The sequence below is a fragment of the Drosophila sulfurigaster genome, chromosome 3, assembly GCF_023558435.1.
Source record: "Drosophila sulfurigaster albostrigata strain 15112-1811.04 chromosome 3, ASM2355843v2, whole genome shotgun sequence".
In the NCBI taxonomy this organism is placed as follows: Eukaryota; Metazoa; Arthropoda; class Insecta; order Diptera; family Drosophilidae; genus Drosophila; species Drosophila sulfurigaster.
In genome coordinates this window covers 3,673,484-3,698,437 of record NC_084883.1, presented here as the reverse complement: position 1 = coordinate 3,698,437, position 24,954 = coordinate 3,673,484, and the positions used below count along the sequence as shown (strand labels likewise).

Below are 24,954 nucleotides of genomic sequence, written 5' to 3'. Positions count from 1 at the left end.
AAAAAAGTCAAATGATTACTGTTCAAATATAAATAATAATAATAATACATTGTTGTATGTACGCAAGGACTTTAAAGTGTTTGAAATAATGTAAAAAAAAAGACAATATATTGAAGGAATGAATACATGGTATACAATAGACTACAATAGAATATATAGGTATTTATTAGGTCCTATAGTATTTTTGATGGTTTGAAGCGCGGTCACACTGTTTCACGTTGATTGGGAGCATTTCTCGCCGCGCTTGCTTCATACTTCTGCGTAATTTTTTCGAATTAATTGAAAATACTAATTTATAATACATAAAATCATAATTTGTGTAAGTATTTATGAAGAGTATGCCTGGAAAAAAATAAAATAATCGCAATCATAAATTCTCGCGCTCGCAAGTTCACAATCAAAGCCTTTTTGCAAAGTGTCGTTCGTTGTGCGACAGCAACGCAGCAACGAAGTGAATGTAATGGGCAAATAGGAAAAGAAAAATTTGTCATATGTGTGAACACTGGCAATGTGTTAGTGCGCGATTTATACGAGAAAGAAACTAAACTCTATTTTAAACGCTATTGTTTTGTTGAAAATGTGCGTGTTTTACAAATGTATTTGATCTTTTTCTATTTTGCATATTGTCTTTTCTGACCGTTGCGGCAGCGTTACTGACTGCGCTGCTCATTCAAGATGGCCGTCGTAACAGTTTTTATTTTTCGTCAGTGTCGGTGTTGTTGTTGCTGTTGTTATTGTGCTTAATGCGATTGTGTGGTTGTATGTTTTTGTTATTGAAAAACAGCCATCAAGCAAAAGTTATGCAAAAACCATTTGTCTAAGTGTCAATTGAAAAGTTTATACATACGTACGTACAAAAAAACGAATAAAAAGTGCAAAAATAATAAATATAAATTCATCGTTTCTTACAACCACTAAAACTGATGACACATCGACCCTGCGTCAGTGTCTCTGTGTGAGTGTGTGTCTGTGTGTGTGTTTTTGCGCATGTATCCTCGCTTTCCCCCTGCTCCTCGTTCGCTCAAGAATTGATCGATTTTTACACAGAACAAAACCCCACAGATTCCCTCGTTCTTTGACTGCGCCCTCGCGAACACCTAGGAAAGCTTTTTACATGGGGCAAAGATAAATGAAACCAGTTCTTCAAATGCAGCTACTTTGAGTTGGTAGAAATCTTGTTTTTAAAACAACAACAAAAAGGTTTTTTTTTACAGTTTTCCGTTTTGGGCTGCTTTGGCATTGGCCATTGCAACACATACATACATACATACCTATATATAACATATGTATGTTTGAATGTTGTATGGCATATAGCATTGTTAACAGTGCTCGGTGCAATTTACAATTCCCAGAACGTGTGCAATTTGCTGAGTTAAGCGGTTTTTTTATGTTTTGTAGTCTGGAGTCATCAAGTCTGAGACTCTTATGGTCTGTCGAGAATAAATAGCTGGTGGCATTATCTATTAAGTTTGGTTTATGACATGATGATTTGTTTTCATTTAGCATTTTCTAATGGTTATATTTAAGGTGTAATTATACTCTCGTGCGTAGAAATGTTTTATAGGTGAAAAGTGCAATAATTAATAGTTTATATATAGTTCATTTGTTGCATTGCAAAATCTCCAAATATCGTGTGTGGACTACAAACGATGAACGCTTGAGCATGTGAAACACGCGATAAACAGGCAAGTGCAAGGTCTTCTTCGATTCACTCTCATTCGCCATTGTAATTTCCCTCTCTCTCTTTCTGAGAGAGCAAAAAGAATGGGAGGGGAAGCTTCACTGCATCCTTGTGCATACGCATTGACGAGTGTGTGCATGTGTATTTGTTCGTTGGAATGCAGCCCTGACATCAGCCACCCGCGCGAGCTTTTTACGTGTAATAATCACACACATGCATACGAATTGACACAACTACATATGGGTTCTTATTTACAATGCAAATGGAAAATGTAGAATGTGTAGCTTAACCTCAGAACCACAAAGCAAAAAATAATAGACATGCGAATACTTATGAATGTGTCTGTAAATGTGAATGTATTGTGTGGGTACCAGGCTGGTAACCCTTTTTTTCTGTTTTTGTTTTTGCGTATCGTCTGCCGACGCCTTTCAAATCTTGCAGCGTGTGACCCAAACGCCCCCTTGTAGTTATAGCGGTATTCGTTGTTATTGTTGCTGTGGGACACCGTTACTACGATAGCAGCTCTACCCCCACCACCCATCATCCAGTTGGAAGGAATGTATTGGAATGCTTGCTGGCCCCAATGGGAAATGGGAATACAACAAACGCATGCCTGGTTGCCACAACAAAACGGTTGTTGTCGTTGTCCGGCATTAAGAGACTACGCCACCTCCCCTGGTCCCCTAACCCAATCAACCCACGCACGTTCCGTTAATACGCGTGACGTTTGCGGGCTGCCTTTTCGTGTTATGTATTGATTTTTATTTTATATTTTTAGATGCGCAGTTTGAGGAATGCTCCATTCTGTCATTTACTAGCTTTTAGCTTCTCTTAGCGTATGTCCCAGCACAACAGCTGATAAAGGCAGACTTCGCTCCTCTCTGAGTGTGAGTCATGCTTAGTTTCAATGTCGTCGTCGCGAAAAAAAATTCATCGCTTGAACTCGTTTGGTCAGTTTTTCGTTAAATGTACCTACGTACGTAAGTGTGTGTGTGTGACTTAAACAGCTAGTTCAAAATCGTTAAATATTATTTGGCTATGGTTAAGCGTCCAAAAATAATTTGAAAACGTCATTTCCTCATTTCGAGTATGTGTGTATTAACATGTGTGAGTTTCTATGCGAATGTGTGTATTTGGTGTGTTCTCTGAGTGTAAAGGTATATGCAGAGTTTAAGCCCCGATTTATCGTGTTACGGCTCTCTCACTCTCTCTTTGACTATGACTCCGTTTCTGTTTCTCCTATGTTATTTACTTATACAAAGTTGCTTGAACTACCGTTATATCTTGCTAATTGGCTTTGCCAGTTTTGCTTGTAATTTTTTTTTCTGCAGTTGTAGTTGGCAACCCTATCCAAAGAGCACACATTTGTTGCCATCGTTCATCACCAAAAATGCTTATCAAGAAGAAACAAAAATAACAAAAAAAAAAAAAAACAAACGTGTTAGTTATTCTTTCGTTTAGTTTGATCGCCGCGTCGCTTTGTTGCGTGCCACCTGTGATTTGTTATTGCTTGTTGTTGTTGCCATATGGTTAAGTGCCTGGCTACCTTGAGTTAATTGAATTGCTCTTGCCATAACCAACAAGTACCTGGCATGCTATTTAAAGCAACCATAGAGCCAAAACTGCTGCGTTTACTATTTTTGATGATGTTGAACAAATTTACAAACTTCTACACAGTATCTATAGCAAATTGGTTATCAATTGAAAACAAGTGCAATCTAAAGTTAACAAACAGTTTGCTGCTTGCTCAATGTCCAATAGCAATCTCTATAGACAATAGTGGTTTTATCAAAATCACACAAAACAAAACTTCGTGTGCCAGAAACACACAAAACTAAATAGTTAAGAGGCTGATGTGAATAATTATGTACATCATTATGAGAACAAAGAGAAGAGTGATGAGTATGCATGCTCAAAATGCGTTGCTTCATGTCAATATTGCCAAAAAAAAAAAAATAAATAAATCAAAATCAAGCAAAAAAATTATGTGGGTGACTTGCCTCTTTGCGAAACTTGCCTTTTCGTTTTGTGAAACTAATTTCCTGTTCAGTCAGTCACATTCAGTAAGAAACTGAAGCTGATTGTTCGTGTATATAAACGTTGCTTCTTCTTTGATTTACTTGCAGCCTTGCACAAGAAAGGCAACAACAAATCGCAGCCACAGCAGCAAAAGAATTGAAGCACGGCCTAACCGAAGAACAGCATGAAAATGGTGTTGTCGCAGCGGCAGCGCGAGGAGCTGTAAGTAACATTAACATGCCGCAAGAGTCAGTAGCTAACTAATATAATATTGTTTGCAGTAACCAAGCGATTGCCGATTATCTGGGCTCAAATGGATATGCCGACTCACTGGAAGCCTTTCGCAAGGAGGCCGATCTCAGCACAGAAGCGGAAAAGAAGTTTGGCGGCCTGCTAGAAAAGAAATGGACATCAGTCATACGATTGCAAAAGAAGGTTATGGAACTAGAGGCTAAGCTAACTGAAGCTGAAAAGGAGGTCATCGAAGGTGCACCCACAAAGAACAAACGCACTCCCGGCGAATGGATACCCCGACCTCCAGAGAAATACTCATTGACAGGACATCGTGCAAGCATAACGAGAGTAAGACGAGAAGATAACTCTCGAAAGTTAACAAGTTTTTATTAATCGCTATGTTATCAGGTTATATTTCATCCCATATTCGGACTCATGGTCTCGGCATCGGAGGATGCCACTATAAAGATATGGGATTTCGAAACTGGCGAGTACGAGCGTAGTCTTAAAGGACACACAGACTCTGTGCAGGATGTGGCATTCGATGCACAGGGCAAACTATTGGGTAAATACCTCTATAGACTTCTCTTGCTTACTGGTTAACAACGTTCGACTCTCAATGTCTATACAGCCTCCTGCAGCGCTGATTTATCCATAAAACTATGGGATTTCCAACAGAGCTACGAGTGTGTTAAAACTATGCACGGTCACGATCATAATGTGTCCTCGGTAGCCTTTGTGCCCGCCGGCGATTATGTGCTGTCCGCCTCGCGAGATCGCACCATTAAAATGTGGGAAGTGGCCACAGGGTAAGTCGCATTCAACGTTCTTAATATATAGTTGCTAATCAGACTCTTTCTTCACGGCCAGTTACTGCGTCAAAACCTACACCGGTCATCGCGAATGGGTGCGAATGGTGCGCGTGCACATAGAAGGCAGCATTTTTGCCACATGCTCAAATGATCACACAATACGCGTTTGGTTGACGAATTCAAAAGACTGTAAGGTGAGTCAATCACCTGATGGAATCTGTGTGACCTCACAGAATGTTTGTCTACTGTGCTACTACCATCAGAATCGAGTTGTTTCATTACTAATTTAATTCATCTCCTTTTAATGTGCCCAGGTTGAATTACGCGATCATGAGCATACGGTGGAATGCATTGCCTGGGCACCGGAAGCAGCCGCATCAGCAATCAACGAAGCAGCTGGCGCTGATAACAAGAAGGGTCATCATCAAGGACCTTTCCTGGCATCTGGCTCACGTGACAAAACCATTCGTATTTGGGATGTAAGCGTTGGACTCTGCTTGCTTACATTGAACGGGCACGATAATTGGGTTCGGGGTTTGGCATTCCATCCGGGTGGCAAATATTTGGTATCGGCCAGTGATGATAAGACCATTCGAGTCTGGGACTTGCGCAACAAACGATGCATGAAGACGCTCTATGCGCATCAACATTTTTGTACATCCATTGGTGAGTAAAATTGAATTATTGTATTTTATCTTTTATAAATCTAATTTTTTCCATATTTTATTTCTTAGATTTTCACAAAGCCCATCCATATGTCATTTCCGGCAGTGTGGATCAAACAGTTAAAGTTTGGGAATGTCGTTAAGAACTCAGCAAAGGATTTGCTTAATTCTCTCAATTTAAACATAATTAATAAAGCTACAATATTTATATATAAATATATATATATATATATACACATATATATATATATATATACAAACATATATGTATTTAAATATGCAAAACACACCCACACAACACAGTCTCAGCCACCTTTATTATCTACATACATATATAAATGCGTTAATACGTTATATATCATTTTGTATGTCTAAAGTTCAATCCGAAGAAAAGCAACTGTTTGCTAACAGATCAAGTGAAGAGAAAACGAATTATTTATTTAATTTACGGCCTCCTAATTAACTTACCATGCTACCAACTATTTACAAAGTACATGCATATTTATATATATATTTATACATATATACCTTTATACATACGATTACTGTTAATTTAGATGCTGTGTAGACCCACGCCTCAGAAATATGAAAACAAGAAACGTAATACAATCGCCCACGAAGCACGCTCGCTAGCCGACACAACTTATAAGATCCGTAGTAAAATTTCCCTAGATATTTTTGAGTCGGAAAACAATTTGAAGAAAAATATATACAAAGAGAAAAAAAACACCATTGTAAAATTTGTCAAGTTCAAATGTTTAAATCACTCACCCAGTAATATAGCTAAACTTCATCGAGATTTACTCGCACACAAAAAAAAAAAACAATGTATTCTTGGTAGTAGAAGATTTCATGCCACGCCCTCGGGCAATACAAAAGTTTACACACAGCATAAGGCAAAAGTATTTTCTATAATATTAAAAACGCAGAGCGAACGACATAAAAGCAAATTTGTTACTGAGAATTACTTAAGATTTGATTTTTATTAAATTGAGGTAATTATTATTAAACAAAACAAAACATTGATAAAGCTTTTACAAAATGATTTAAGCTCGTAGTTTTGTGTTCTTTTTTGCTAAAGGATCTAAACAAAAACAACAAAAAATACCGATTTGTTCATTTTTTAAATGGCACTGGGTGTTTATTACAAAGAAACCTATAAAATGTGTACAAGTTTAAGTTTGCTTTAAGTTCAAAGTATGATTTACGCTAGGAAAAATGCTGCAAATTTAAATATAATTAATCGATCTAAGTGCAAAGGCAAACCATATGATTGTATATGTGTAAACATTATTAATTATTTGTGGAACATTGAAAACATTTCATATATAAAAGATGAAGAACAACAACAACCGGATTGTGAATTTAAACTAAAACTACAACAATTAATGTAAACAATAATAAATTTGATTCTTCAAGAAACAAAACAAGACACACAAATGGAAACAACAATTAATCGCAATTGATATGCTCTATATGCATTTGCCGATATTCAGGGCAGTTGTAGTCGAGTACTTTCGACTCGATAGAGTTTAAAACATTTGCAGAACTCTTGAATTTTATGCACTTTACACGAACATTTAGCATAAGATATGCGAATCATGCGATCCGTACTCTATTACACACATTAAAAACACAATGCATATTTCCTAAACGCTTCAATTTATCACCAGAGCTGCTTTACTATGATGGCCTCAAATGATGAACAAAATGCTAACGGTAAAGAGCCAATTTTATCTACAGTGGCAATTGTATCGTTAAACAACAAAATAAAATGGTTAATCTATATATATAAATACTATATATATACATACGTAAAATAAATAAAAACATACTTGTTTCACTAATAAATCAAGAACTATTTTTATTTGATGTACAATATATTAAGTTAAGAATCCGTTTGAGAAGCAGACTCTGCTACTGGTTCTGATGACTCGACTACAGGATCACTTTGCTTTGTCCTTTCATCGGTTTCAATTTTTTTTGTGCTCTCCAATTGCTGTGACGTCGATGCTGCGCCACTGATCTCTTCCTCTGCACCTTCAGTATCTTTGTTTTTCTTTATCGGGGGAGCCTCTTCATCTTGTTCTGCTTCCGACGCACTTTCATTGGATCCACTTTCTTCCGGCTTCTTAGTTTCATTTGATTTCTGTTCACGCGGTTGCTTTGCCCGCTGTTTCTTTTTTAGGCGCTTAGCACGTTTCTTTGCTGTGCGCTCCTCGGCAATACGCTTATTATCATCCAGTTTCTGTTGAAAGGCGTCGTCCGCGGCCTCGCGTAAGCTCTGGTTTTGTATATTCTTTTGGCGGGCGTATTCCTTCCGTCGTAGATGGCGATAAACATGAAATTCGCCAGAGCCCGCACCCGCACTGCTGCCCATCACATTTCGCACAAATGTGGGTACCGAGGACATATAATCCCGCTCGCGACGTTGCTCAGGTATGACCACAGGCTTATCCTGTAATTTAGTGCTAGTTAGTAGTATTCTTTGAATACGAGTGAATTGGTTGAGACTTACGGGATTTTTCATCAGCTTCTCTAATTTCAACCTTTGCAAATCAGTGGCGGATTTGATAAAAGGCCCCAGCGGCTTGTCCTTACCATCAGAATCACTGCCTTCCGAGTCCGCATTCTTTTTCTTCTTACGCGGCTTGTTTTCAGTTTCTTTAACTAAGTTTTTAATCAACGACATGTTTGTTTGTCGTTGTTGACATCGAGTTTAGTAAATTTGCCATTCTCTTACGCTTACGTTTGCTGTGAATACCATTTACATCGGTAAGCTTAAAAATACCGAAAATACCGATTATAAAGACTGCATGTAGATTTACGTATAGCTACTGTTTTTGATTTGGTCACATTGACAAGTGGGAGCCGAAAACAACGCGTTAATATCTAAATTAACGACATAAAAGTGTTACTCGTAATGTGTTAATGCTAACGTAGCCAAAGATATAATTGTCACATGTTTATGAAAATACACCTGGACAATAAATCCCCGTTTTATATTACATATTCTCTAGTTAATAAAATCAAAATCACGAACGCGCAATCAGTTTGAGCGCAGTGAGCATAGCAGAGAAGAGAAGAGCAGAGCAGAGAGTGTAAGCAAGCAAGTAGCAGCAGTCGCCAGAGCACCGTAGAGTTGTGTAACACGGCAACGGGCAACGTGAACGTGAACGTGAAGAACGAACGTGTGTAATATAGAATTTGGATTTAGTTATTGTGCGCTTAAGCAGAAACAACAACAGCAGCATGGCGCTCGAGTTGGATGCGAAAAATGCGGCGGCGACTGGTGATGCTGCGTCTGGTGTCACTGGCAAGGCCAAAGCCAAGGAGAACAAGAGCAACAACAACAACACTGTAACCACAGCCGGCGAAAAGAACTTGGTCAATGGCAGCAGTAGCAACGCATCGAAGAAGAAAGGTGCGTTAAACTATAACATTTCCGACCCCCATCTCCACTTCTTCTTCAATAAACTGCGTTAACTGTTTGTTGTGTGAGCTCCAAAAGTGCGAGATTTGCGAGTAAAAACGAAGAAAAGAAAAAAAACTCAATCACATAACATTTTTTTGCGTTACGTAATATGTTTTCTATAATGCCTTAAATGCGGCTCGCTGTCTATTGCTGGGCGCTATTGTCGTTGCCCCCAACAGCAGCAGCGGCAGCGTTGCGTATGTTTCAATTGCATTTGTGTAAGTGGGAGTTGCGTACAATGTGCACTCTGTGTGCGTGAGAGGAGTGCTGCCTCTATGTGTGTGTGAGTGTGTGACTTTACATGTGCAAGAATGTTTTGTGTGTATGTATGGCTATGTACATTAACCCCTTGCAGCAGATGCGGCGCCCGTAGTTTTGAATGTTTAACCTACAATTACCACGTGCTTCTCTCTTTAAGGCAAATGCATGCAACACAGAATCACACAAACACATACTCGAAACCATGCAAGTGCACAGCATTAATCTTGTCAATTATGTAAATCATGTTTTTTTAATTTACACCACCCCATAGTATAAACTGCATTTCTCTCTCTCGCTGCTTCTCTTTGCTCTCTTTTGCGCTCTTTATTGTTTATCTAAGTGCTTCTAATTTTGAAATTTCACTTGAGTTTGATGAAATTTCAATCTCTGCAACTGAAATTTGTATGTGAAATGTTTTCGCTGATTATTGAGGTTTTTCTTGCTGTATTCTGAGACAGTCGCCGATGCCTTATCAGCGAGTAGCTCTGACTTTGTTTGTGTTTCTCTCAGCATTTGTTTTACAACGCTCGTACGCACACATATATAATACATATGCATGTGCATTCATTAACATGTGCATGAGCATGGAGCCGGTTACAGTGAAAGGCAAAAGTTAGCACACACTACCTCTGTTATGTAACAGACAAGTAACATTAACATTAAGAAAGGTCAGTCCTCTAATTTAACAGTCTATTTAACAGTTTAATGAGCTTAAATATGTACACTATTTAGTTACTCGATTATTATAATTTAATTTGTTTTTATAAAATAAATACAACATATTTTCAAACTAGGGGTAAATTTTTATTTTTTACATAACATATAATATGGAAATAATAAATCTACAATACAATTGTAGATAAACTATTGACCTAAATTGTATTGAATTTGTTTCGTTGCAGGAGGCAAGAAAAACCGCAACAAAAGCCCGCCCCAAGAAGCCGTCGCCACCGAGACTGATGCAGCTCTGAGCAATGGACATGCGGGGAAAGCAGCGGCAGTTAATGGCGGCGATGCGGCCGACGCCAATGCCAATGTTGTGGCCGACAAGGAACTACCAACAGCAGCCGGAGCAGCAGAAGGCGAGGAGGGAACTAAAGAAGCTGTGGCTGATGGAGATGAAGCTTCTGGCGAGGATGTCGATTTGGATGCCTTGCATGATGTGGGCATAACGGTGAACATCAGCAGTCCCGGCGCCGATGTGCTCTCGGTCCAATTGTCGAGCATGGAGCTGGTGCAGGAGATACATCAGCTGCTGATGGATCGTGAGGAGACATGCCACAGGACGTGCTTCTCGCTGCAGCTGGACAACGTGACGCTGGACAACTTTGCCGAACTGAAGACCATTGAGCATTTGGATCAGGGATCGACGATACGCGTCGTCGAGGAGCCGTACACAATGCGTGAGGCGCGTATTCATGTGCGTCATGTGCGCGATCTACTCAAAAATCTGGATCCGGCTGATGCCTACAATGGCATTGATTGCATCTCGCTCACTTATTTGAAGACCATCACACAGGGTGATCTGCTGGACAAGAAGCGGACACGCCCCGATTCCGTTGACTGCACGCCACCCGAGTATGTGACGCCCGGAGTGCGTGAGCCGCCACTGCTGCCACTGCATCCGAATGTGAAGAATGCCAAGGGACCACAGGCACTCAAGGTGCTGACGACATCGGCCTGGAATCCGCCACCCGGTCCACGCAAGCTGCATGGAGATCTGATGTACTTGTATGTGGTTACCATGGAGGATAAACGTTTTCACATCTCTGCCTGCTCGAAGGGCTTCTACATTAATCAGTCGACAGACGATTGCTTCAATCCCAAGCCAGACAATCCCAGTCACTTGAGTCATTCACTCATTGATCTGCTCTCCCACATTTCGCCATCGTTCCGACGCGCCTTCCAGGCCATCCAGAAGCGTCGCACCATGCGGCATGCCTTTGAGCGTGTGGCGACTCCCTATCAGGTGTACCAGTGGTCGGCACCACAACTCGAGCACACCGTGGACGCCATACGTGCCGAAGATGCCTTCAGCTCCAAGTTGGGGTAAGTAATTAAAAAATAAGTACAATTGCAATCATATAACTGATTCGTTTATTTGTCTCGTTACAGCTACGAGGAGCATATTCCTGGCCAGACACGCGACTGGAATGAGGAGCTGCAGACAACTAGAGAACTGCCACGCAAGACACTGCCAGAGCGTTTGCTGCGCGAACGCGCTATCTTCAAGGTGCACGGTGACTTTGTGACGGCGGCAACTCGTGGTGCCATGGCCGTCATTGATGGCAATGTGCTGGCTATCAATCCCGGCGAGGATGCCAAAATGCAAATGTTCATCTGGAACAACATATTCTTCTCGCTGGGATTCGATGTGCGCGACCATTACAAGGAGCTGGGCGGCGATCATGCCGCATTTGTGGCACCACGCTATGATCTGCATGGCGTGCGTGTCTACAATGCTGTGGACGTGGAAGGTCTCTATACACTGGGCACAGTTGTAATTGACTATCGTGGCTATCGCGTCACCGCCCAGTCGATCATTCCCGGCATTCTGGAGCGCGAACAGGAACAATCTGTAGTCTATGGCTCCATCGATTTCGGCAAGACGGTGCTAAGTCATCCCAAGTATCTGGAGCTGTTGCGCCTTGCGGGCAAACACTTGAAGATCTTACCGCACTCGGTGCTCAATGAGCGCGATGAAGCCGTCGAGCTGTGCTCCTCGGTGGAGTGCAAGGGCATAATTGGCAACGATGGCCGTCATTATATACTCGATTTGCTGCGCACGTTCCCGCCAGATGTAAATTTCCTCAAGCTGCAGGATGTGCAGCTGAGCAAAGAGCTTACCGAGATGGGCTTCCCCATTGAGCATCGCCATAAGCTGTGCTGCTTGCGCCAGGAGTTGCTCGAGGCATTCATTGAGGATCGCTATGTGACCTTCATACGCATTGCCGCCGTGCATCTGCAATCACTCAATGCCAAGAAGCAGGCAGCGGCTACCGCGGAGAAAGAGCTGCCTGCCATTGCCGAGAAGCAGCAGGAAGAGCAGGCAGAGAAGCCAGAGGAGAAACCAAACGATGAAGCAAAAACAACAGCCGAGGAGAAGCCAGCGGAATCATCGCCGAGTGCCACAGAGACAAAGAGTGCTGAGGCCATGGTGAATGCCATACGCGAAGCACAGTCGAATGTCGCCATTTCAAACGAGGTGCAGGCCGCCGAGGTGGTCAAACGCGCCTGCTCCGCTGTGGGGTCGCTCAAAGAGAAGGAATTTGATTTCCGCTTTAATCCCGATGTCTTTTCGCCGGGCATTCGTCACGTGGATGGTCCTGAGGGCGGCTCCCAATCGTTGGCCAAGCAAAAGAAACTTGTACAGGATGCCGCCGAATTTCTGGTGCTTAAACAAATCCCTGCCTTCATCAAGGAGCACATGGCTCACTCATCGCCGCCCATTGATGGGCAGAGCTTAACCGACTCTCTGCACAGTCATGGCATCAATATTCGCTACCTTGGCAAGGTGATCAAAATGCTTGGCCAGATGCCACGCATGGATTATCTGCATCGCATTGCCATTATGGAGCTGATTGTGCGTGCCACCAAACACATCTATTACACATACATGCAGAGCACCGAGCCACTGCATCTGTCCGCTGCGATTAGTCACTTCCTCAATTGTCTGGTGACCACGGGACCAGTAAATCCTGCCGTCAGCAGCGAGGAGGCGCACAAGAAACAAACGCGCAGCAACGGTGGCAAGCACAACAAACACAACAAGTCTGCCAAGACGTCAAAGCCACAGCAGGCAGCTGCCACCCAACAGAATGGAGGTGGCAACTCTGCAGCTGCTGGAGGCAGTGCCAATGGATCAAATGGATCGAGTAGCAGCTCCTACGACTGGACACTGGTAACGCCTCGCTCGCTGTGGCAGCAAATCCGCAAGGAGGCGAAGGCATACTGGAACTGGGAGTTGGATTGCGATTCCATTGAGGCGGCTGTATCCAAATACGGACTGCAGCGCATCAGCTTGTTGCGTGCCTTCTGCCTCAAAGTAGGCATCCAGGTGCTGTTGCGCGACTATAACTTCGAGTCGAAGCACAAGCCCACATTCAGCGACGATGACATTGTGAACGTGTTCCCCGTGGTGAAGCACATCAGTCCACGTGCCACAGATGCGTACAACTTCTACACCACGGGTCAGACCAAAATCCAACAGGGTCTGCTCAAGGAGGGCTACGAGCTGATCAGCGAGGCACTTAATCTTCTCAACAATGTGTTTGGCGCTATGCATCAGGAGAATGGCTCCTGTCTCCGCATGCTGGCGCGTCTCAGTTATCTGCTGGGCGATGCCCAGGATGCGTTGGCTATTCAACAGCGCGCTGTCATCATGAGCGAGCGTGTCAATGGCATTGACAATCCCTCAACAATTTTGGAATACGTAAGTTTAGCTGAATATGCTCTTTCTGTTCCATTATTAAACATTTCAATTTCAGGCACATTTGTCGCTCTATTCGTTTGCCAATGGTCACGTGGGTATGTCGCTGAAACTTCTTTATCGTGCTCGCTATCTGCTGGTGCTTATCTGTGGCGAGGATCATCCCGAGGTGGCACTTATCGATGTAAGTACAGCAGCTTAAATTCAGCAGCAATGAGCTCACTTCTTTCAATTCAACCGTCCACAGAGTAACATCAGCTTGATCCTGCATGCGCTGGGAGAGTATGAGCTGTCGCTGCGTTTCATTGAGCATGCATTGAAGCTCAATCTGAAGTACTTTGGTAACAAGGCCATGCATGTGGCGGTTAGCTATCATCTGATGGCACGCACACAATCCTGCATGGGCGACTTCCGTTCGGCGCTAAACAATGAGAAGGAGACCTACTCCATTTACAAATCCCAGGTTAGTAACTTTATTCTTAAAGTAATGCTAATGCTAATAGAAAATTCAATTTGCAGCTGGGTGAGAAACACGACAAGACCCGCGAATCGGCAGAATGTCTGCGTCTGTTGACTCACGAGGCCGTCGCTCTGCAGCGCAAGATGAACGACATTTACACCAATGGCAAGTTGACCAGTGATCTGCCACCCATTCACATAACGCCCCCATCGATGGGATCTGTACTGGAAATGCTAAACACAATCAATGGCATACTCTTTGTGCATATCAGGTTCGTTTACAGCGCTTCTTATAATCTATTCAAATATTATAAATGAATGTTTTCAAATTGCTTCATCCTTATAGCCAAAAGGACATTGTCAAGGTGCGCACCGAAATAGAAAAGCATTTGAAAACAAATACCGAAGAGAACGAAATTACGGATGCTCTTAAAACAATTGTGGCCTCGGCCAACAACAATGAAAATCTATCTGAGACTGAGCAACCAAAGGAAGACTCAACCGCTGCAGGAGAACCAGTCAAACCCACGCAGCTTACAAATGGAGGTGATGCGTCCACGACGGTTTCTAGTTGAATGAATCCATCATGTCCACAAGCCCTGCAAAGCAACTACAACAAAAACAGCATCATTAAGAAGAAGAAGAAGACAAAACTACAATAATAAAACATCAAAAACGAAACACTCAAAAAACAAAAGCAAGTCACAAAATAGTCGAAACTGTTGTCCAAACGTTTGTTCGTTGTCGTATCAACGTTATTTCAATTTCATTCGGCGTCTGAGCAAAATTCGTTTATACTGAAGTGAACCCAAAAACAAACACAGATACCCATACCCACACACAAGATAATAATAATAGTAATAAAAGCATATTCAATTATGTGTCCTTTTCTAAAGGCTGCTCTTCTACTGCTCACAGTAATCGTAAAAATACTATGCATAATTATAACTATGTACGGCCATATCCTTAGACGATATAAGGCTTTAAATCATTCTAGCTTTAGTTGAGTCAACAAACATAGAAACAAACCCAACTGTCGAGTCACCCTTCGAATCATCACCAGCTACTATTGAAAACAGCAACTATTAGTACACATGTTTTGTTTGTTTAACATATTTGCCTTACGACAAACATATATTATTTTTTATAGTTAAATAGTCATTACACATTATATATGATATGAAGACATATTGCATACACATTGCATATCCAAGCATGCATTGTTTTTGTTTTGTTTTGTTGTTCACCTTAACAATAATATAATAATTACATAAACTATGCTGCGCTGCGCATAACTGAAAGAAATATGAAAAGCGCTTGGCATTCATTAGGTATACAAAAGTTGAAAGCAAAGTAAATGGTTCTCTTCATCTCTTGTTATACAATTACCATATAGATATAAAGAAATATGTATTCATATACATTAAATACACACACCACACATACGGTTGAGTCCTTAATATGCCAAGAAGGACCTGGAACATTTAATCACATGAACAAAATGTTTTTTATTATTACAAAAAAATGATCAAATAAAAGTGAAAATACTAAAATTCAGAAAGTTTATTGATAATTGTAACTTAACTTAGTGGCAAACCTAATATTAATTATACTACTCAATAATAATGTCAGATGACGGAGAGCAGATCATTTGCGCTTTCTACACTTGTTGCGACCCTTGCGTCTTCGTCCTGGTGTCTTGACTGGCGATTTGCCGTTCTTGGGAGTTGTAGCCGCAGCTTGTGGCTGCTGCTGCTGTTGCGATTTTGTTGCTCCTGCATTGGCGCTGGCATTGGAGCTTGCCGTGTTCGTTGCCGCCGCGCTGCTTTGTTTGCTAATGCGATTCGCTGCGCTTTGACCACTGATCTTCTTGGAGGGCAGCAAGTGCTGGCTGACTAGCTCGCCGAGTACGCCCTGATGCGCCAGCATCGAGAGGAACGTGCAAATGAACTTGTCATAATTGTGAGTGCGGCGACTCGCGTCTACCTTGAACATCTGCCGGCGATCGTTCTCGTCAGCCAAATGCTGCTCATTGATGGCGATTTCCGTGTCCAGATTTTTGAGCAGCGACTGCAAGTCTCTCGCTGTAAATGCGCTAGGCTCCAGCAGCGTGGTGGGTGTGTCTGGACGCTGCTGTTCATCGCGTTCGCCCTGCTCATCGGCCTTTAGCAGCTTCTGCAGCGTGCCAGACACAATGGCCTGATTAGTGCGCAACATTTTCAGTTTGTGTGTGATTGCTATCCGTCGGTCCGGCACCACAGCCATCAGATTGAAGCGTATGTCCTGTTCGCCAGTGGCAATGCCCAAACGCTCAGTCATCACGCGACGAAACTTGTCCGTCCAGTCCTCGTGATCCTCCCAACAGCCATGGTTCATAGGATAGGGCTTTAAGCCGTCGAGTTCAAACAGTTGCCCATTGATGGGCACGAAGCTGACAAAGTGAAAGGCTTCGCCAGTAAAACGACAACTAGCCACACCGGCTCCAGTGCGTTCCAGTCGACGACGTGCCTGCGGCATGGCATGAGAGTTGTGGGCACAGGCCAGCTCTGGTGTATTGCCAATAGCCAAGCCTTTGTTCTCGGGGCTCATACCCTTTGTGTGTACCTTAAGACGACTTAATGTTTCGCCCAACTGCAGATTATTCTCATTGCAGTTGAGTAGAACGGAAAGCAGGGCGTGGGTGGCACAACTATTGGGTACAACTTGTTGGGCAAAGAATATGCTCGAAATTGCCTCCTCATCCTTAACAAAAATTTCGGCAGTCGTCTCAACAATTTTGCGACGCGCCCGACGCTCCTCGATCCAACGAAATAGAAATATAAATCCATACGGACTTTCTATGGGCTTTTGTAGGTCGTAGACTTCCTCGACTTGGACATCATGACCTGAATTTAAACGCAGAAGTCATTATTGATTGCAAATTGCAACCCTAAAACTACTTACAGCCAAAATCTTCCAGCAACAAGGTGAATAGGCCCGGATCCGATTCAAGCTCTAGCCAACCGTCTGCCAATTGCGCCATTGGCAAGGCATTGTTGTTACCGCCATTTCCTGCCGAAGTGCTAGTTCCGCCGCCCGTAAAACTCATATTGAGCGCTGGAAAGCGCTAAAAAATATCTTTAAGGAATTGAAAACAAATCTCACAGCTAAAATTGTTTTTCTTCGTCGCAAGCGTGTGAATGACTGTGTTTCAAATCGGTCCCTTCAGTGTGAATGATAATTCAATCGCTACTGTCTGGCAACTCTGCATTTCGTTTATAGTCAGCTGTTTTGACGTAACATTTATTCTTAAATTCCTTGAAATCAGAAAGTAAATTAAGTTTCTTTTGGGAAAACATGGTGCGACCAAATTTAATTTTGTTGACCAAACGTGTGCCCCTTATACAATTTCGTAAGGGCGGCTTGGCAGCTGCCAGCAATAAGCCGAGCCCAAGTCAGCAGGCAAGTTCAGGGGATGCGAAAAGCAAAAAGGTTAACTTTAAAAAGCCCATTTACTACAGTAGACGTTGCGAATGACAATTTCAACATAATGTGGATTATTAATGCAATATTCTTGTAATATTTTAGATAACGGGCGAACCGGCTATTGAGGATTGGCAGCTGCCTGCACGCTTTGCACGGAAGCCAATTGACCCACTGGAAGCTGAATATATTAACAATGGCGGCATACCTAATTAATATCCTGTAAATCTAAAAAAATATAAAATAACATATATCGCTGTAACTTCTGCACTGGAAATAAATTATTAACAAGTTTATGTATCGAAATGTGTGACAGTTGTTTTGGTCATTCGCACGCATACGCGGAGTATCAACACATGAAATGTGATTTTTACTGTTAACAACATTATCACAGCTTTATCAGCGAGGACTAGAACCCTGGGGTTTCAGCTGATTTTAAATTTTGAGCATTGTAACAGCGCGAGTTAGTCCTAACTTTGAACTTGAAATTTTAGTTTTTTACTTCTACCAAAAAAATAAATCAAATATTTTTTAATACTTTTTTAAATATAGAATTTGAATTATAATTTACATATTTTTAAAATAAAAAAGTGTGACCAAAAGAAAAAGTACAAAATTTATGTTGTTGCACCAATAGCAAAATACTATCACCAAATTTATTATACAAATACAACATATACAATAATAATCATATTTGTATAAATCAAAATTGTTATTTTATTATTCGAGAACTATCGGCTTAGCTATGAAAACATCAAATACATCGAAGTCTGCTTACAGCAATTCTGTTAGAGCTGACTGTTAAGTGGCGAGCAGCATTGTGAAGTGGGGAGCTTTCACGTTATTGCAATTGCCATTCCAATCGGATTCAGTGCTTATCTTGCGCCAATGTAAATCGGACGTGAATTTCTACACCGATACCTAAGTTTTGTCGTTGTCTCCTCTGTCTCTGAACAGTGTGTTTGTTTTGTATTACACCGCGTCAGCCAACCCGTCCCCCGCCCGCACAATCGCCGCCGATGCAAACAAAGAGTGGAAAATTTTCAATTTCCAAAGCAGTCGAAACCTTTTACTATTGAAAAGTTTGCAACGTTCTGCTTAATTGCGTAGCAAAAAATTGAGTTTATTTTTGGCTAGAGTCGAGTACTGGCCTAAATTCCTATTGACCGTATAGACCCTCTTTCTTGGATGGGTGTGAAGCGTAGCATGCAAGTAAATTGGAGCAACAAGGACTGTTTGGGTCTCCGTAAGCGTGTCTGTGGATTGCATCAAACCTGGAAGTGGCTTCACCAGACACCCGCCCTTCACGAATATCTCATCTCGGCCAGCTCGGTGGCAGCAAATACAGCAGCTTGCAAGTCCAATAGGTTCTAAAGTCCAAAGCCAACCGCGTCGCAACCAAAAAGCAATAAACCAAAAGGAAGGAATACGACAAAAAATAACCAAAAAAAAAATAAAGCAAAGCAAGAAAGAAGAATTATAAGTTAAAATAGAAGCGCCACAGATAATAATGAATATAACTAACACAGCGTAGACGTAGGCATACATATAAACATACATACATATACTATAGTATATAAAAGATAGACTACAAATTCAACCTAACCGCAAAGAGAACAAAAACGCTGCGGAGGTCCGTTAAAAACCTGCCCAAAATCATATCAAATAGCAGCTGACGCTGACGTTGACCTTGTTTTTGTAACAACGAGCACCAGAGGAGTGTAAGTGCATTGCCTTGAGAGCTTCCACGCGAGAGAGAAAGATCAAGACAGCAAAAGAGGGGGAGAGAGCGCGCGAAAAGAGCCATAGCAACAGCAACATCGACGATTGACTTCCTTGTGAGAGCGCGCAGCAACAACAATAATCAAATCGCCGCAGTACGTAATTGTGCAATATTGCAATTGTAGCAGCTGTTTAAAATTTAAACGCTTGTAAAGCGAAATATTCAATATGAGTTTGCTCTTACGTCGCAATTCAAGCCAGTTGCGTCTGCTGCAGCGTCTAGGTGCTGCGACGACCGCAGAAGTCAGGCGTTTTGTCTCAAGAGATAGCGATAACGATAGCAACAATGTAACTGCAGCACAATCGTCGACGACAACAGTAAACACAGCTGGAACAACAGCTGGCAATAAATTGCAGTCAACTAAGCGTTTGAATAATCTGTCTGCAGTTGCCGACACTGATATCAAGAAATCTGTGTTCATTTCACAATCACATGACATCTTCACCAACCTGGCCCTTGAGGATTGGCTGTATAAGAACTTCGACTTCGGCAACCATCATGTGCTGCTGCTATGGGCTAACGATCCGTGTGTTGTCATTGGTCGCCATCAGAATCCATTTACCGAGGCAAATGTGTCTAGGCTGATGGAGCGTGGCATCACATTGGCGCGTCGGAACAGCGGCGGCGGAGCCGTCTATCATGATCGTGGCAATCTCAATTGCACCTTCTTCACACCGCGCGAACGCTACAATCGCAAATACAATCTGAACATTGTGACTAGGGCGCTGTTCCGTGAATGGGCCATCAAGTCGGAGATTAACGAACGCGATGATATTGTTATTAAAATTAAAAAGGTACATCTGGCCATCTGTCCTGAGATGACCTCTAACTATCCCACAATCATTAATTAAATTCATTAATTTATTTCGCTTACACTTATAATATTGCTTTAATTTGATTTCAGATTTCTGGAACAGCTGCCAAGCTGGGTCGGCCAAATGCATACCATCATTGCACCATTTTGGCCAGTGCTAATAAACTGCATTTGGGAGAATCGCTGGTGAAGGAGCCAGCCAATTACATCAGTCGAGCAACTGCATCGGTGCCATCGCCTATTCGCAACTTGGTCGATGTGAATCGCAATGTCAATGTGCCGCAATTGCTCTCCGCCGTTGGCTATGAGTATCTGCGCACAGCAGCGATGGCATTGGAGGATGGCGGCAGCACGCAGTTGATGAAACAACGTGGCTTTCAGCTGGTCAATCCCACAGAGAGATGGTTCCCGGGCATTGAGGAATTGCGCGCTAGCTACAGCTCTTGGGATTGGGTTATTGGCAAAACGCCCAAGTTTTCGGTAGAAAAAGAGCTGGAGCTGAAGGGTGACAACAGCGGCATGAAGCTCAAGCTGAGCGTTGACGTGGAAGCTGTGAGTTTTAACTTAAATATTATCTTTCTTAACATACAATAAACGAATTGTTATTTCAGGGTCTGATGTCGAAAATTGCAATACAACTGCCGCAGAGCGATCAGATGGTGCCAGTGGTGACTCCGCTCCAGGGCAAAGCATACAATGAGCAGAATCTGAATGGCATTATTGACGCCCTCAAAATGGTGTCCACCTCGAATGTGCAGCAGGCGATGAACGGATCTATTTGAGTTTTATTCCTTTACCTAACACAATAGCTGTGCCGCTGATTCAGCCATATATAGCCATTTTATAGTTGCATATACATATGTTACATACTTTATAAACGTATAAATATATACATATTTTTTATATTTTATATCAAGAAATTTGCAATAAATTTGTTACATTAAATGCACACACCTTTCTTTTAAAGCGTTATATCAGTAGACGAATTCTTTTGTACACATATTACTGATGTACATACAAAGTTTACTGAATAGTGATTAATATATTTAATGTAAGGCACACTTGTTCGCTATTTGACACAAAAAACAATTGATTTTATGGTACGTGGTAGATAATACATTACAAATTGGAATTTACTAAGCCAACGACAAATACACACAAGTACGTGTATGGAGAGACATTGCACATTATACGGACACATACAATTGCGGTGATACTTTAAATGTGCACAGAGTGCACCAGTTCCGGAAGATTCTGATAGTCTGGATCGCGACTGAAGAACTCCATAAGGTAGGCAAAAGTTGGCCGCTCCTTGGGATGCTGATTCCAGCAGCTGTGCATTACCGCAAAAATATAGGCCGGACAGAGATCTGGTTGGGGTAATCGGTAACCCTGATTTACCAGTTCGATGGCATCAGCATTCAGTTTGTCACCGTATGGAGGTGCTCCCAGCGCAAACATCTCCCACAGTGTGACGCCAAATGACCAAACATCGCTGGCATGAGAGAAGATGCCATTGTTGAAGCTCTCCGGCGCATACCAGCGAATGGGCCAACGTCCGCCCTGGGTGAAGTGATATTCATCGCTGCCGGCTTTTAACGAACGCGACATGCCAAAGTCACTGATTTTCGCCTGTCTCCGGGAAGTCAAAAGAATGTTTCGTGCTGCCAAATCTCGATGCACAAAATGTTGGCTCTCTAAATAATGCATGCCTGCAAGTAAAGTTAAGTTAATAAGCAGTACTTTTGAGCCTCTCAACTAAAACTTACCACAGGCAATTTGAGATGCCCAGAGCTTTAGCTCAAAGTTGACCTTCAGCTCATCACTGTGATCCAGAATATACTGAAGCATGGAACCAAAAGGTGCCAGTTCTTGAACCATCATTAACATATCACCTTTTGAGATGCCAATCAAACGCACAATGCACTTGTGCTCCAGCCGCATCATGACAGATGCTTCGCGCAGAAACTCCTGTTTATTTATGGCTTGCTGCTCTGCGTCGCGCAACGTCTTAATGGCAACCTCTACACGATTGTCTGGTGCGTTTGGCTGCCTCATCCAGCCCCTGTACACAGATCCAAATTCGCCAGCTCCAATCTCGGCGACCAACTCCAGTTGATCCTTTTGTATGAAAAATCTCTGTTTTGCTGCCTCCAGATCGCTGCTATTGATACCAGCTAATACTCCATCCCCGCTGCACTTGCGCTGCAGATAACTAGCCATTTCACTCTCCGTCGAGCCTGTCGATACAACAGAGTCCAGGCGCGATACCTTGTCAGATGCACCCAACTGTTTGAGCGGTTGATCCATCAGCATCAGCACATCCATTGTCGGTAAATATCCATTGGTGTTCTGGGCCGCAGCGCGTTCCCTTTCAATGGCAACGTCGCTCTTGGTGAAATACTCCACCTCGGCCTCAGTCTTCTGAGCAATTGGCGGCAGCTCGACGGGTGTATTGTTGCGTGGCACATTATACAACTCGCCGCCGTCCACATTGAAGTTGCTAAAGTCCGTTGAGAACGAGAGATTCTTAAGCATTGGCGCTGCCACATGCAACTCTTCGCTGGCTCTGCTGTTGGGTGATGCGCCAGTGGCACTGCTCTCCGAATCGCTGCGCTTATTCTTCAATTTGGTTTTGCGCAGCGAGTTCATATCGAAGAGTCCCTTCTTAGGGCTGGTCAGACGCAACGAATTGAATATCGAGCTGCTATTCTCCTTCTGTTTCTTCTTGGCTATCGTCAGCGCAGGCACATGACCGTGCTGCGCATGCTGATGTCCAGAGCTGGTGCCTGGATGGTGAGACAGCAGTGCATTCGGTTCGCTGTGTGTGTCCCGTTGTTTATGCGTGGCACGCGGAATGGTGGCAAAGGAAGGCACTTCCGGCTTGGGCTGAGGTGGCACTGCATACTTCAGACTGACAGGCAGACCATACGAAAAATGCATGAAATGTTCCACCAAGTGCTCAAGACTTGGCCAATAGGGGCCATCGTCAATGTACAAAAATTTTGACTGCAAAAGAAAAATTACTAATAAACAATTAATAAAAATTATTTTTTAAACTCACTCCTGTGGACTCCAATTTACTGCCGTTCTGATAGAGATCCGCTTGTGAGATGCGAAAGTTTTTGGCCACTTGATCGCTTAGCAAGGTTAGCACGTAGCCCGATGCGGCCGGCGACTCGGAATAGCGCACCAAAAAGCAGCCCGAAGTGTCCACCGTCTGACCCATGGCAAGCTGCTTGCGTTCCAGACGATTGGCGAATTGCATGAGTATATCGATGGCCTCATCACGTTTAAGTGTACTATGATACCAGCTCTCACGACTAGTATTCGCTGCCGGCAGTTTGTAGTTTAGCAGAAATTCCTCGACAACCGTTTGGCCAGCCTCCTTGGCCAGATCAAAGGGAAATTCGCCGGAGCTGGTGCGTGGCAAAAGCGGCGCTTGTGCTGAGAGTAACACTTGGACGGCCTCCAGATTGCCATGCTTGGCCGCTTCATGTAAGGGAACATATCCGTTTTCGATGTTTCGTCCCTCTACATTGGCTTGAGCGGCAATGAGCGTGCGTATGAAGCTGCCAGGCTTCTGACGGCAAGCGTACTATAGAGAGAGAGAGAGAGATTAGTCGCATAATAATAACCCAATAAGTCGATGGACAGTTACGTGAAGTGGTTGGCAGCCAAATGCATCCGAACTGTTCACTTGAACGCCAGCATCCAAAAGTAATTTCAGCACGTCTTCATTGCAGTACAGAGCGGCGAGATGGAGCGCTGTTTGGCCATCCTGATTCTTGGCATCAAAATTGCGATAGCCGCACTTAAGCAACTCGAATACCACTTTGCTCTCGTTTTTGCTGGTGGCACGATGCAGCAAATTAGTCACACCCTGACTGCGAGTGTTGTGCGGTGGTGGATCGCCAGAGAGAGGCACCGATAGCTTGGTGATAAGGCCATTGGGTTCCTGTTGATAGTAGTCGACCAGTGTTTCCAAGCCATGTAAAATCTTTGTCTGTCCTTTGTCATCAATCGAGAAGAAAGCATCCTCGCCATGACGTCTTATTTGATAGTGACAGACCTCGCCCTGCAACAATTATTTTGTAGCAAACACACATATGTACATACACAAATCTTAATCATATACATAGGTTGGCACCCTGTTGTTGTTTATGATCGTTATCGCTTTACCTGATACAAAAGACTCAACACAAAATCGCCAGCTGCTGTGCTGCTCTCGCGCACCAGGAATGTCCCATCATCACAACCTGTCAATTAGTATAATTTACAGTCACAATTGAACAAACAATCACATTTGGGGCGAGTCTCGCAAGTCTCGAAGGTACGCACTTTGTTTGAGCAACTCATCGGCGTCCTCGCGTGTCAAGCGGCCGTGAAACCATTTAATATGATCATCGCGTGTCATTATGCTGCCATCTAAAGAATGTGTACTAATATTAATACGGTTTAACGCGTAAAATAAGTTAACAATTAAAACAACTAATTCTCAATAACATTTATCAGCGATGTACATCATTTGCTGCAGTGTGGCTGCAAGTTAAATTTCAAAATCTCCTATATTGCTTCGAAAAAGATACTAAAAACATCAGATCTGCAATCTGATTAATCGCAATCTGGGGGAAAATATTAATACATTGAACATTTAATAAATCTCCAGAGATTATAAATCTTTAATCTGAGCAACAGCATTTTTCATTCAAGCAATTTCAAGTCTTATTTTAAAAAATACCAACAATTTGGTCTCCTGTAATTTTTGCAGCACAAAATATATGCAGATTGGTCACACTGGGAAAATCACTGACAATGTCATCGCGATCACCCTCCGATAAAACATAATCGATTGCTGTA

General features: G+C 42.6%; 8 protein-coding genes across 9 annotated transcripts; 5 read left to right on the top strand and 3 right to left on the bottom strand.

The window, feature by feature from the left end:
- The first annotated feature begins 169 nt into the window (after positions 1–169).
- Positions 170–6,289, top strand: LOC133842109 (lissencephaly-1 homolog). Its single transcript, XM_062275032.1, has 8 exons — positions 170–319; positions 3,808–3,922; positions 3,982–4,282; positions 4,343–4,499; positions 4,566–4,743; positions 4,805–4,940; positions 5,061–5,412; positions 5,481–6,289. Exons 2-8 carry the CDS (start codon positions 3,885–3,887, stop codon positions 5,552–5,554), a joined length of 1,236 nt encoding a protein of 411 aa, XP_062131016.1. The 5' UTR covers positions 170–319; positions 3,808–3,884; the 3' UTR covers positions 5,555–6,289.
- Positions 6,290–6,494: 205 nt separating this feature from the next.
- LOC133842112 (PRKR-interacting protein 1 homolog) lies at positions 6,495–8,158 on the bottom strand. The gene is made up of 2 exons (XM_062275039.1): positions 7,930–8,158; positions 6,495–7,869 (listed from the first exon to the last, which is right to left on the bottom strand). Exons 1-2 carry the CDS (start codon positions 8,101–8,103, stop codon positions 7,300–7,302), a joined length of 744 nt encoding a protein of 247 aa, XP_062131023.1. The 5' UTR covers positions 8,104–8,158; the 3' UTR covers positions 6,495–7,299.
- A 126-nt stretch (positions 8,159–8,284) lies between these two features.
- Positions 8,285–14,930, top strand: LOC133842105 (protein clueless). Its single transcript, XM_062275027.1, has 7 exons — positions 8,285–8,835; positions 10,050–11,196; positions 11,263–13,579; positions 13,635–13,760; positions 13,824–14,039; positions 14,096–14,307; positions 14,382–14,930. The coding sequence occupies exons 1-7, from the start codon at positions 8,664–8,666 to the stop codon at positions 14,608–14,610; spliced, it is 4,419 nt and encodes a 1,472-aa protein (XP_062131011.1). The 5' UTR covers positions 8,285–8,663; the 3' UTR covers positions 14,611–14,930.
- Positions 14,931–15,580: 650 nt separating this feature from the next.
- On the bottom strand, positions 15,581–17,248 carry LOC133842107 (ubiquitin carboxyl-terminal hydrolase calypso). The gene is made up of 2 exons (XM_062275030.1): positions 16,979–17,248; positions 15,581–16,920 (listed from the first exon to the last, which is right to left on the bottom strand). The coding sequence occupies exons 1-2, from the start codon at positions 17,121–17,123 to the stop codon at positions 15,683–15,685; spliced, it is 1,383 nt and encodes a 460-aa protein (XP_062131014.1). The 5' UTR covers positions 17,124–17,248; the 3' UTR covers positions 15,581–15,682.
- Positions 17,249–17,262: 14 nt separating this feature from the next.
- LOC133842113 (uncharacterized) lies at positions 17,263–17,803 on the top strand. 2 transcript variants are annotated; one of them, XM_062275042.1, is made up of 2 exons: positions 17,263–17,476; positions 17,603–17,803. In XM_062275042.1, the coding sequence occupies exons 1-2, from the start codon at positions 17,372–17,374 to the stop codon at positions 17,711–17,713; spliced, it is 216 nt and encodes a 71-aa protein (XP_062131026.1). In that variant the 5' UTR covers positions 17,263–17,371; the 3' UTR covers positions 17,714–17,803. The 2 variants fall into 2 exon arrangements, with proteins under 2 accessions (XP_062131026.1, XP_062131025.1); XM_062275041.1 differs by having other exon boundaries at positions 17,267–17,506.
- A 547-nt stretch (positions 17,804–18,350) lies between these two features.
- LOC133842114 (uncharacterized) lies at positions 18,351–18,992 on the top strand. The gene has a single exon (XM_062275043.1). It carries the CDS (start codon positions 18,686–18,688, stop codon positions 18,869–18,871), a length of 186 nt encoding a protein of 61 aa, XP_062131027.1. The 5' UTR covers positions 18,351–18,685; the 3' UTR covers positions 18,872–18,992.
- A 143-nt stretch (positions 18,993–19,135) lies between these two features.
- On the top strand, positions 19,136–21,041 carry LOC133842108 (lipoyltransferase 1, mitochondrial). Its single transcript, XM_062275031.1, has 3 exons — positions 19,136–20,074; positions 20,185–20,646; positions 20,706–21,041. The coding sequence occupies exons 1-3, from the start codon at positions 19,448–19,450 to the stop codon at positions 20,874–20,876; spliced, it is 1,260 nt and encodes a 419-aa protein (XP_062131015.1). The 5' UTR covers positions 19,136–19,447; the 3' UTR covers positions 20,877–21,041.
- A 66-nt stretch (positions 21,042–21,107) lies between these two features.
- LOC133842106 (tyrosine-protein kinase Shark) lies at positions 21,108–24,592 on the bottom strand. Its single transcript, XM_062275029.1, has 6 exons — positions 24,436–24,592; positions 24,277–24,353; positions 23,756–24,172; positions 23,159–23,692; positions 21,864–23,103; positions 21,108–21,806 (listed from the first exon to the last, which is right to left on the bottom strand). The coding sequence occupies exons 1-6, from the start codon at positions 24,509–24,511 to the stop codon at positions 21,313–21,315; spliced, it is 2,838 nt and encodes a 945-aa protein (XP_062131013.1). The 5' UTR covers positions 24,512–24,592; the 3' UTR covers positions 21,108–21,312.
- Positions 24,593–24,954: the final 362 nt, after the last annotated feature.